Genomic DNA, 12,353 nt, shown 5'->3' with positions numbered 1-12,353 from the left:
CCAGTGGGACAGTGGAAACACTCACCTGGAGCAGGACTGTCCTCCACAGGTAGGCGGCATGTTCTCTCTGTGTGTTGCTGCTCTCAGGCTTAGGTTAGACCGGGATGGAGACATCTCCTGGACATTCAGAACATTGTGGGTCTCCTAGATGATGCTACGTTTCTGCTGTGTCCACTTGATGACTGCACCCTGGATAGAAAGTGAAAATATTTTTCAGACACACTAAATAAGATGTCAGTGACTGTAACACTAAGTTGGTTTGTTTACCACATTTATTTTAGTGTTCCTGTTGAGACAGAGCTGATCAAACCATTATGAAGAGTCTGAAGGCAAAGTTTAAAAAGAATGAGGTAAGAGTTGTCTGCTCTAAGGCACACAGGGCGTAACTATTAAAAAGTAGTACACCTGTGCTCTATGTCTGGCAGCTATTTAAAGATATAACTGCTATAACAAGCTGTATTTGGACCTAATATTACAGTTGCTCCATATTAAGTACTTCCATGGTCCCAGGTTGCTCCGTATGTGTGTCAGTGTGTGTATGAGGGATTCAGTGTCACTGAGCAGCAGCAGGAGAGCAGCACTGTCTCCAGACGGCTGCTATAATCAGAGATCTCAGGTAGCCTTCAATTATTCACATGTATGTGCCCACTCATGCACACACTAAATTCCTACTTTCCTGCTGTCATCCCTGAGCTACTCTTAAGGGCTTTGTAATGTGTGATAACCTTTTTTTTTTTTTTTTTTAAATCAACAACACTGTATTTTTCTGATTGTGCTTTTTCGCCTGATTCATGCAGCCAAGTGTCAATGATCCCACACACTAATGACCCTGGGGCTCTGATACAAGCAGATAGGCTATCATATTTCAGTGCTGATGATGCTTTTATCAAATTTAAAGCCTGTTCAGTCATTTTAAAGAGAAGTTTTGCCTCCTTCTAACTCACAGTGTTGATTGATAAATAGATAGATACCCTGCAGACTGTTTGTGTACCACTTTATGTCCCCACTGTGTCCCCTCTGCCCCACAAATGTCCATCCAAAGGGGGGAGAGCAGGGTGCAGCCTATCCAGGTTGTTTCCCCTATTTTTGCTGAGTCCTCACATCCCACAGGCCCTGCTCTGTAGCTGCAGAGAAAGTGATCTATGACGCTGGCAGGGGGTACCGTGCAGGACCTGACAAAAACTAATGGAGAAAAAGAGGGAGGCTGCTGCACAGAGGAAGGCAGTAGAGAAATTATTAGGTTAGAGAAAGGAGGGCAGTGAAGCGAAGAACGAGGTTGCACTGTGTGTGTGTGTCTGTGTGTGTGTGTGTTTGTGTGTGAGAGTTGCAGTCGTAGGACTGGCTTCGTTCCTGCTAGCAGCTGGAACAGGACGGGGAGATGCTGTTCTGGATCCGGACAGGGAAGTGTTGCAGAGGGGGACGTTGTAAGGACAGCAAATAGCAGTGTTATTGTGTGTGTCAGAGTTCACATTGGTGGAGTGAGTGTGAGAATAGCATGTAGTGTGTAGCATGGAGAGGGCTCCTGTCATGCTGCTGTGACCTCTAAAGGATAACTGGCAGAAACTTATGGTTAGCTGAGTTTTCAACAGTCGTTTGAGGCTGTGTGTTTGTTATGTAGCCGTGTGGCAGTGTGTGTGCTGTGAGTCCTGACACACAGTGGCAGCTTTGTGCCCTGTAGCTGTATTTAGCTGAGTGTGTGATACCCTGCTAGCCGCATGGATCCTCAGCAGCCTGTTTTTAGCCTGATGAAGCGGTTCTGTCCTTGTCTCAGCCTGCTGCCGCTGCCAGTAGGTATCGTTTTCCTCTGTCCAATAATAGGAAATTGAATTGTTTTAACCCTTATTTCAATATTTCATTTTAAAAAGTAGTTTAATCTAAGTTTAACTTCTTATTCTGTTGATGATCTTGTCAAAAAATTAACATCATCACTGGTCTTTTCACATTGTAATTATATATATATATATATATATATATATATTTTTACAGTGCCCAGTCATCCATTGATTGGTATGTTATGAGATATGCAGTGTGGTATCAGTTTCCATTAGGGCACTAAAGGGTGATGACCTGTTTTCTGGCCCCCCGTCCCCTCAGAGTCAGGACTGGACTAAGAGTGATGAGAGGCTCCTGCAGGCTGTGGAGCAGAATGAACCTGACAAAGTCTCTGCTCTCATTGTTAAGAAAGGTCTCTGTCCCACTAAGCTGGATGCTGAGGGCAAGTCGGCGTAAGTTCATCGCCTACGTCACCATTAAAGACTGAAAGTATTATTGGTGCTTGTTTTCATATGTTAGCCTAAAGTACATTCTTTTCTGTGCAGTTAGTCATTTTTCAGTATTTAGAGTAAGAAGACTGATTCCAATTTCTCTGTAATAATCATTTCTTTCTTGATATTCTTTGGTAATGAATTCATCACATCATCGGCATTAAAGTGGAACAATCGCATCTCTAATCTCTAGTGACGTATTGTCCTTGCTCCTTCTGGCAGGTTGCACCTCTGTGCTTCTCGAGGACGGTTAGACTGTCTGGAGGTCATCATCTCTCATGGAGCAGATCTCACTGTCCCTGATGGTGCTGGTGCGGTACTCTATTATCAAATAAATAGATGGTTTATCTCGTCCCCTAAGGCTGTTGAATCACATGACATAGATTGTAACTGACTTACTCCAGGCTTCAGCGCCCTTCACCTTGCAGCCAAAAACAGCCAGTCAGAGTGTTTGAAGAGACTCTTACAGGTAAAACAAAGTCTGTCTGTTTCACCACCTAATAAACTAGAATAAATTTTAAGACTCTGCCAATTAAAAGTAGTTCTCCTGTCTTTTGCTAATATTATTCCTATTGTCCTGTGCAGGAAAGACTGGCAGTAGATTGCACTGACAGTATTGGTAGGACACCACTTCATCATGCAGGTATCACCAGTTTGACTACATAACAGTTTGTGTCTAACAAATTCCTTTCATACATACTATTTAGTATAATTCAAGTATTAAAAGTTAGCATTACATGCAGTATGTAAACCTCCGAATAGTAACTCTGATTTCCTGCAGCGGTCAGTGGCTGTTTGTCCTGCACTGAGAACCTGTGGGACTTTAAAGCCAATCTAGATGTCCAGGACACTGTAAGATTGTTGTTACAGTGGACATGAGCCTAAGGACATTAAACAACATTATTAAGCAAAGCTTTGAGATTGCTCCATGATTTTTGCATGGTCTCTTTCAGGATGGGGCCACCCCCCTGATATTAGCAGCCCAGATGAGCAGAGTGGACCTTTGTGTGTTCCTACTGGGACGAGGTGCCAATCCAAATATACAGGACAACCAGGGAAGGTACTTTACTTACAAGGTCCAGTGCTTCCTCTGAGTAGCAGACAGGGTCAGTTAGTTAATGGAACCGCTGGACTCTCGTCTGTCCATTTCCAATGATGCTTTTGCCTTGACCGTGTCAGATCATGGGAGCCCTGCTGAGACAGACTGGAAAATGAGGCAGCTTCTTCAGCTGAGCTAAAATAGAAACCCCCTCAGGATTATTCTCACAGCAGTGGGTTTGTCTGGGTCAGGTCAAGCCTTGGATAACCTCTTGTTTTAAGATGATTAGAGAATTATTCTCTAGTCAACATTAACAAGGCAAAAGACATTATTTTCTATCTATCATAGAATTTCACACAGTGTTTCCACACAGTAATGTGCAAATTAGGCACTAAAAATACACAGGGGATGCTTTAATACAATATATATATATATATATATATATATATATATATATATATATATATATGAAGGTAAATGAGTACTTCTGCACAGTTAAGTTAAGTGGAGGTCTTATTTATTAAACTATACTTTGTAGTTTTGATGACTTGTGAACTGATTTCATGTGGTAATGCGTGTTAACGGCAGATCTGCACTGATGCTGGCCTGTGAGAGTGACAGTGTTGAAACCGTAGAGGTTCTGCTGAGAGGGGGAGCCAACACACAGCTGGTTGATGAACTTGGACACAAAGCCACCGACTACAGCGTAGCCACAGGCAACCAACGCATCATACAAATGCTGCAGGATGGAGAACTTTTAGGTACACTATGAGGTTTGGGTTCCCTGTGGAGAGAGAGAAATTGGATTGTTATTTATCAAGCGTAGTTAGTTGATACATTTGTGAAAGTGGAATAAATAAAAGAGCTCATTACAGCACAACATATGGTAAGACCTTCCCGCAGACTATAAGGGGAGAGCAGGAGGAGGATCAGGAGGACAGCTGTGTGTGATTGTAAAGCAGGGTTTTAAAAAACACAAAAGGCTTGTTCCACTTTTATCTTCCTGGAAAGAAGTGGCTTATAGTGTATATAGAAAACAGATGTGTGGCTGATATGAAAAAGAGATGACAGAGGGGATTTAGTGTGGATATGATGTCTGACCACATGAGTTTTTGTTCTATAATTAGATGTTTTGGAGGATTTACTACTAACAGATACATGAACTGCACTATTATACACTACATGTGTACTTATGTGTGAGCCTCTGGCTGTTTGCTGAGCTTCACTGCTGCAGAAGTTAAAATGTTTTGCTGTGTGTGTCTTTCCCTCTTGCATTCGTAGCTTCTGAGAGTGCAGGCGAGGAGGTAAAGTTGCACAGCTGCGTATTGCATCATAGCGTCCATCAATTACATCATGGCCCATTTTTGACAGTCATATTGTGCATGTTTTCCAATATGAGGTCATTGTTTTTGTGTGCTGCTTTCTTTTTATTGGCGCCCGTTCCCCTTTGTTGCTGACCCCTTCCCTTATCTTAGTTTCCTCCATTTTTTCATTTTAAGTTGTTTTTGATCCCCCTCCCACCCTCACGCAGCTCCCACAAGTCCCCTCAGGTGCCTCCTCAGTGCAAGGGGGGACTACCCCCCGCAAACGGAAAGCTCCTCCACCACCGCGCTCACCTCTTCAGGTACTGTAAGAAACATTAAGTGGATGGAAAACACATCTCTACATGTGAACCTTACATCATTGTCAGTTCATATAACGTGTATCATCGTAATCTCCATCACTACTTTAATATCTGCTCCTGTTGGCAAATGTGAAATTTGAAACTTGTGATTTTTCTTCCATTGCAGAAGAGATAAACCGGGATAAGCAGAAAAATGTATCATACAGATTTATCTTATTTAAAGATCTTCTTATGTTACAGATACTGAAAACCATCATTTATGTAAGGACTAATCAAGGTTTATTTCTGTCTGTTTTCCCACAACAAAGGTCCAAGGTTTTCCGCCATCTCCACAATCTCAGAGTCCTGCTGCCACCCCCAAACCCCCTGAGCCCCAGTCCCAGTCTCCCTCTCCCCAGCCTTCTGAAACACAGCAATCAGCCCAGGTTAGCAGTGTAAATATGAATTTGTATTTATTCAGATTTCATATCGCATGAAATGTAACAGGTGTTCATGGTGTTTTACTGTTGTCTGTGTAAGACGGAGGATGAGGAGGTGTTTGAGGAGATTCGACGGCTGCGCCTGGAGAGAGGCCGTCTGCTCCAGAAGATTAAAGCCTTGGAGCAGCAGCAACAGAGCGCCCTCTCTGCCTTGGAGGAGGTATTACACGCCATACAGTGAACCCCCTCAACTTATAGCTATATATACGAGTTATCTGTAAAGGCATATGTATCAGAGACAACATGTCACGTAGGACTGTTAATAATAACATTTAATGGTCTGTGTGTGTTGTGTGTGGACTGTAGTTGTCCCAACTAAAGCAGCGTCTGGAGGAGGCAGAGACAGAGAGGGACAAGCTGCTTGAGGAGATGAGGGGGGGCCATGCTATTGGGGCTAGTGACTCTGAGGACATGGATGAAATGTTTGACTTCCCAGGTATGGAATCTGCATGTACAACATGTGCACTTCGCTGGCCCTGGCAGAGAGGGAAGTGTATTGATGGACTTTTCCTGAACTTTACCTCTAGAAAAGCTGCTCTCCAAGCGCTCCAGGGCCTCTCCTGCTCAGGATGAGGTAACTTCTCAGGCAGACACTGAGTCAGTCAGCCCCTCTCCTGCCCCAGCTGACCCAGGAACTGTTGCTGAGCTGCGCAAACAAATAGAGGAACTTATCTCACAAAACTCTGAACTAGTCCTCAAAGTGCAGGTAGGATCAAATACACTAACGCATGAACATAATCCCATACTACTCACACATACACACAGAAAGATATTCATTCAAATGAAACGTCCCACATTATAATGCACATCCATAATCCTCCTTTTTACCTCCTTTCTCTCCCTCTCTCTCTCTCACACACACACACAGTCCCAAGATGCTTTAGAGAGGAAAAATTAAGTGAAGTGATTATTAAATGGTTCCCCAGCAGAAGATGAAGATGCTGGTTCAAGAGTAGTTGAGTGTCCCTGACTGGAACGTCAGTCATGACCACTTAAACTTTATGGTGCTACACTAATGCAACATGCTAATGCACAGAGGTAATTGTGTTATATGGTTAGAAATAGAACAGCCAAACGCCACATGCAGACATGGGGGCATTTTGTAGACTAGCTTTCCCCTAACTGGGTCATACTGGTTGAAGCACTGAAGTTTGTTGATCTAGTGTGACTCATTCAATACTGTATGAATAGCAGTGATCAAGGCCAAAAACTTCTGCTGTGTGAAATAGAACCAGACAGGAAAGTGGGAAATCTAAGGTCTGATAGAGAGAGGGGGTCAGAGGTAAACTAAACCCAAAACTTCCTGAGATTTGTTTACACATATAGCTCAGTTTGCTATATGTGAGTGGTAGCATCACTCAACCTGTGAAAACAATTGTATAATGTATAGGATCTCACCTGGGCCATGGATATAAATTTAAAAAAGCAGCTGGGCATGGCATTTTGAAGGTTTAAGAGAGGGGATCTAACATGTATATTATATCTAGTTGCATTATGGGAAATGTAGGAGCCAATGATTTGGTCAAATATCTCTATGCTGGACTTGTCTCTTGTGCATTCTCAGACAATGAGGACTTTAGGTCCATGTTGTTCTCCTAGTTGTAAAAGCAGTACTCATTCTGTTATCAGAAATATTTTGTGCACCCTAAGGGCACGGCATGGACAATATGTGCAGTTTTAGCTTATAGGATAAACATCATAAAAGCTATGACCTCGACAAGCTGCTGTAATTTCCTGTGTTTTGTGCAGATGCTGGAGATGTTTGAGAAGGATGACACAGACATGCAGACATCCAGCCCAGACTCTGTCCCATTAGCTCAGTATGAGACCCTGAGGAAGGAGTTTGAATCCCTTCAGGAGCGCTTTGCACAGGCCCAGGCCTCGGACGAGGCCTCTGTCGTGGCTGAGGGGGGGTAGGTTTGATTGATTTACTCATCCATCCAAACTGATTTAACACAACCGAGCTAAATAATATTATCACAGTTCAACTCCTCTGTACTGAATCAGACATTTACCCTGAGATGTGCACACCTTTGCCATTATCAGTTCCAAAGGCTCAGCAGTGTCTGGTTCCGGCCACTGTCAGGCCATTTTTAAAACTGCTGAGCATTTACATTTGTCCTGCATCACGCTGGAGGCTGAGCAGGCGTAAGTGCAAAATTTGTTCTCATGACATCATTGACTGCTTTCTTATCTCAGTTTTATTGTCTGTTGTTTGTTTTATTGTTTAACCATTTTATTGTTTTTCTGACATTGTTGTCAGTAAGGAATATTTGAATTACCACAGGCTGCATGCTTCTGTAATACAGAGTTAATGTGTCAGGTCATGTGTATGTTATGAATGAATTTGTTAGCATCACCTTTTCCAGTAGGAGCATTTCCTGTTTTTCTTTGTTTGTTTTGTTGTTTGGTTAGAAGTGGAACATGTGTAGTTTTTTTTACTGTTTGCCAGAAAAAGAAGAACAACTTAAAGACGTTTGAGAAACTGTTATGGACAATTTATTTACTATTTTCTGACAGTAAAGACTAAATCATAAGTTGCTTCATTTCATCATCATTTCATCTTCTTTGGCAGTGGAGATGAGAAGTCTCAGGAAGGAGGTGTGGATGTAGAAAGTATGGAGGCACTGAGGGAGAAACTACGTGGGCTGGAGGAGCAACTGGCATCCTCCCAGTCTGAGCTAGAGGAATTAAAGGAACACATGCGCCTCGGGGTGCTCTCTGTGGAGTGTGCTGAAGGGGATACTGTCACAGCAGGTGCTGGGACTGAAGGCCAGTCTGGGGCCACAGAGGAGGCCCTGAGCCAGGAGGCACAGCAGCTGAGAGCCAGGGTGACGGAGCTAGAGGAGGAGCTTGCTAAGAGACAGGGTGATGAAGAGGGTCAGAGCAGCCAGGACAGTGACACAATCAAACAGCTGACAGAGAAAGTAGAGGCACTCCAGGCTGCTCTGGAACAGCAAGAGTCTAAAGAAGAAGGGAAGAAAGACAACAAAGAAGAGACAGAAACTGTGAAGTGCCTTCGTGAAAAAGTGGCCGAGTTGGAAGCAGCCCTGGCAGAGAGCATCAGGAAAGAGGGAGGAACAGCAGGAGATGGAGATCAGGTCTGTCGCCTACAGGAACGCTTGGGTGAGCTAGAAGTGGAGCTAAAGAAATGTGTGCCCCGCTCAGAGTTAGAGGAGGTGCAGGTGACTTTGGGGCTCCAGTGTGAACAGCTGGCCAGGGAGAGGGTGGATGTGGCAAGACGGCTCAATGATGCTCTCCTGGAGCTGGAGAGACTCAGGCCTCCTCCACGTGGAGATGATGAGGACGAGGAGGAAGAAGAGGAGCACTCAGAGAGCTCAGAGCCCTCAGTGATATCAGGTGTGCAAGGCTGTTCATTTTTTCTTTTACTTTAAAGTTTCTTTTTGGGTTCATTCTTTGAATGATCATGCCTCTGTCCAATCAGAGCACTCCAGACGCACCCTGGCAGCAGTGAGAGAAGAACTGGAAGTTGCAAGACAAGAAGCAGCCCAGGCTCTGGACTGTCTGTGTGCTGAGCAGGAGGGCCGTGCACGGGACGCCCTGCAGCTGAAAGACGCAGTGCCACTTTCAAAACATAAGGAGGCGCTGTCTGCAGTTTCAGAACAGCTTGCTCAGACACTGCAGGAGCTCCAGGAGGAGAGGACCGTCCGTAGCCAGGCTGAAGGGCAGGTTGCTACACTAGAGGCCAAACTGCAGACCCTGCAGGATGCCATTCCCAAAGAGGAGCATGAGAAAATCAAGGTCAGCAGGAAAATATAAAAGATAAGAATAACCATGATAACAATGACCACATTAGAACGGGCAGAAGAGGAAAGGCATCTATGAAAAATGTTTAAATATTTGAGACATGGGGGCAGACCCAGAGAAAAGGGGCTGGATCATTATTGGACAACACAGCATTGCTTCTAATTCATTTAAGATAATTTCTCATTGGACAATATGCTCTGGGACTCTGGTAAAAGGGGTCAGTCACATGGGAGAGTTAAACTCCACCCAGCTCCATGACCCTGGCTCAGGTGTTGCCTCCATATTCACTACCAGTCAAAAGTTTGGACACACTTTCCTATTTAATTCAATGGAAAAGTGTGTCCAAACTTTTAAATGATAGCGTATGTTAAATTATCTACCACTTTTAAAAACAATACAAGGTTTCACATAGGTTCTACAGAAAGTTTAGGATATTTACTCAAGAAAACAAATAATTATAGCCTGATATATCCATGCCTACGTTGAATCTGTGCTCTTTGCCCCACAGGCAGAGCTACAGCGCTCTCTGCAGGCCAGTGAGAGCAGTGCAGCAGCAGCTCAGGAAGCTCTGACTGAAAAGGAGATGGAGCTGAAAGAGCTAAAGTCACAGAAAGCTGCAGAACAGGGTTTAATCTCCAAAGAGGACCACGAGGCTCTGCGGCTCTCTTTGCAAGCTGAGATCAACGCCATCACTGTTCGTTTCAATGACCTCACCCGCAAACATGAGAAGACCTGCACCGAGGTCTGCGTGCATGCATGTTATTGTTTCTGCCTCCGTCCAGTCTAAACCCATATTAGATGTTATAGTGTTTGCCACTAAGTGAGCTGTGTTCCATGAAGGTCTCTTACCTTTACATTATTCATATGTGTATTACTTTGTCTATCCAGTACCTCCCCCTGCTTATTGATCCCCCTCTATATGTGCTTTCTGATGAACTAATGTAGTGTCTATCTAGATATCAAACTTTATAAATCAGTCAGTGATCCTGGGTCAGCCTGCAGTTCTATATAAGTATATAATACCTCGATCAGAGATATTACCAAACAGAGTAATACTGTAGTGACAGGGTGCCACTGGGAATTTTACCGGTTTAGGTATTCCAGGTGCAGAGGGACGCTCTTTTTCACAAAAGCGAGCGGCAGGTTGCAGAGTCCCAGCTGGCCACGGTGCAGCAGCAGCTAGCCGAATTACAGGCCCAGTCCAGTCATATCCAGGAGCTCCACGAGGACATTCAGGCATCCAAGGGCCTGGTCAAGGAGAAAGACCGCAAGGTAAGAGAGCACACATCTGGTTTGAACAACTGTTTTGAAGCATCTATGAGGTGACCACACTTATATATCTGTGCTTGCAGATAACAGAGCTATCCAAGGAGGTGTTCAGACTAAAAGAGGCCCTAGGATCTCTGTCACCACCTCTGGGCATCACATCCTCAGCCTCCTCGTCCACCCATCATGGTAACCCTGGGCAGCAAATGGCCCTGCAGAACAGGATCTTTGTTCTCACCCAGCAGCTCCAGGTGAGGGGAGAATTGTTCCATAAGGACATGTGAAGTGATAGAAATGCTGGTATGATCATTTCTGAATGATTTTTTTTCCTACATTATCATGTAAAAAAAAAAACAAACAAAAACTCTTCAGTTTTTCCTGTAAAGTAACATTTTCTCTCACCTTTTTGCAGGACTGGGAGAGGAAACACAAACAGGTTGTGGCTGTGTACCGCTCCCATCTGTTGGCAGCTGTACAGGTCAGTTGAAATTTAGATTTAAACCACTTGAGATTTAAGAAATGTGTGACTGGTTTGTTTCTTTTGATCAGATTAATTATTCATCATTCTGCCAATAAGGTGTACACGTGTAGCTATTTCTTTTTGTCACGTTGGTTGCAAAGGTGCCATTGACCTTTGAAAGAACTAATGAATACTCAGCCGATGCTTTCATTGTTAAATTAATGAAGAAAAAGAAAGAAACAAAAAATATTTTAGGTTTTAAATCAATATTAATATATAGGAACAGTAATTAAAGTAAATAGCCAAGGGAGTCAAGCATTGGTGTGATTTTTAGATTTGCAAGTATATGTCATCTAATGTTACCCAACAGGGACGTATGGACGAAGAGGTGAAGGGTCTGTTACTCCAGATCCTCAGGATGACGCATCAGGGACACTGAACCTTCCAACATCTGTGGGTCTCTCTACACATCCAGTCCCACTACAGGTCAGCATAAAGCAAGTCCAGCATATAACAACCTGTGGGACAGGAATCACAGAAATCTGTGGTCAGACAGAACTGCATGCACATGATAACGTACCCTGAACAGCAGCATCATGGCTTAAAACTAACAACCAAGCAGTGAACGATAGAACTGTGGAGTGCCTTCATTACATGCCAGGGTTTTACTGTAACACAAACTGAATGTGGACACAGGATGATTATTTAGAAGAAATGCACCAAGTTTGACAAGCAGATTGATTTTATATAATATTGTTATAATAAAAAGTAAAATAAATTGTTGCCTGTTCGTTGTTACTTTCTGCACAAATCCTTTCAACTGAAGTCTACAGCTTCTACACTGTGTGCCATGTCTATTTCTGGGTGATGCAAATCTGAAGACTTAATTTGGCTTTAGCTTGTGCGCATGGAAATTTGAACAGCTGGGCTCAACGTGCAGCAGCTACATTAACTGGTAGATATGAACAGTCTCACAAATGACAAAATACTATTTGAACTGTAGTTTGTTTTTTTCATTCATTTTATTGACAAAAAGCCTTTAACTTTAATCAAATAAGATCCAAGAAATTCCTGAGAAAGAAAAAGGTGAGATCTAAAAAAACAAAAAAAACAAAAAAAACAAAAAAAAAATAGATTGGACTCACTCACCAATGTGCAGTCATGGGAGCAAAGAGTGGTGGGCCTGATTAAAGATATGCAGCAAATGACACAGTGACTCAGAGAGAAATGCAAAAATGTGACCTACCTCTAGTAAGATTTTAAAGTATTATATGGGTAACAAACAGGGTATGAAACTTACTGTAAGTGCCACAAAAGAGCAGAAATAAGACAAGTCATCCAGATGTATAGACACAGATGTGGGACAGGACAACCAACACAATTCCCTGAGCCGGGACAAATAAAGGATTGAGTTTCTAGTCCAAATCCCATGTCTTTATTATCAATCAGTATG

At 43.2% G+C, this 12,353-nt stretch overlaps 1 protein-coding gene across 1 annotated transcript; it reads left to right on the top strand.

Moving 5' to 3' along the window:
• ankrd24 (ankyrin repeat domain 24) lies at positions 1-11,553 on the top strand. The gene is made up of 23 exons (XM_026305183.1): positions 1-49; positions 282-350; positions 2,095-2,225; positions 2,487-2,575; positions 2,669-2,733; positions 2,850-2,907; positions 3,046-3,116; positions 3,218-3,324; positions 3,892-4,064; positions 4,585-4,607; positions 4,835-4,927; positions 5,236-5,352; positions 5,447-5,566; positions 5,713-5,842; positions 5,934-6,112; positions 7,156-7,319; positions 7,982-8,766; positions 8,852-9,168; positions 9,683-9,916; positions 10,270-10,446; positions 10,527-10,691; positions 10,853-10,918; positions 11,271-11,553. The coding sequence occupies exons 2-23, from the start codon at positions 315-317 to the stop codon at positions 11,337-11,339; spliced, it is 3,369 nt and encodes a 1,122-aa protein (XP_026160968.1). The 5' UTR covers positions 1-49; positions 282-314; the 3' UTR covers positions 11,340-11,553.
• Positions 11,554-12,353: the final 800 nt, after the last annotated feature.

This window comes from Mastacembelus armatus, chromosome 4 (genome assembly GCF_900324485.2).
Source record: "Mastacembelus armatus chromosome 4, fMasArm1.2, whole genome shotgun sequence".
Lineage (NCBI taxonomy): Eukaryota > Metazoa > Chordata > Actinopteri > Synbranchiformes > Mastacembelidae > Mastacembelus > Mastacembelus armatus.
Note: the sequence above shows the minus strand (reverse complement) of the source record. Positions and strands in the feature narration are given on the sequence as shown.

Bases quoted from the DNA above. Each gene is read 5' to 3' on its own strand.
- ankrd24 (XM_026305183.1), top strand. From the start codon at position 315: ATGAAGAGTCTGAAGGCAAAGTTTAAAAAGAATGAG. The intron at 3,325-3,891 runs GTACTTTACTTA...TGTTAACGGCAG, and splicing joins ATACAGGACAACCAGGGAAG to ATCTGCACTGATGCTGGCCT. The intron at 5,353-5,446 runs GTTAGCAGTGTA...TGTCTGTGTAAG, and splicing joins AAACACAGCAATCAGCCCAG to ACGGAGGATGAGGAGGTGTT.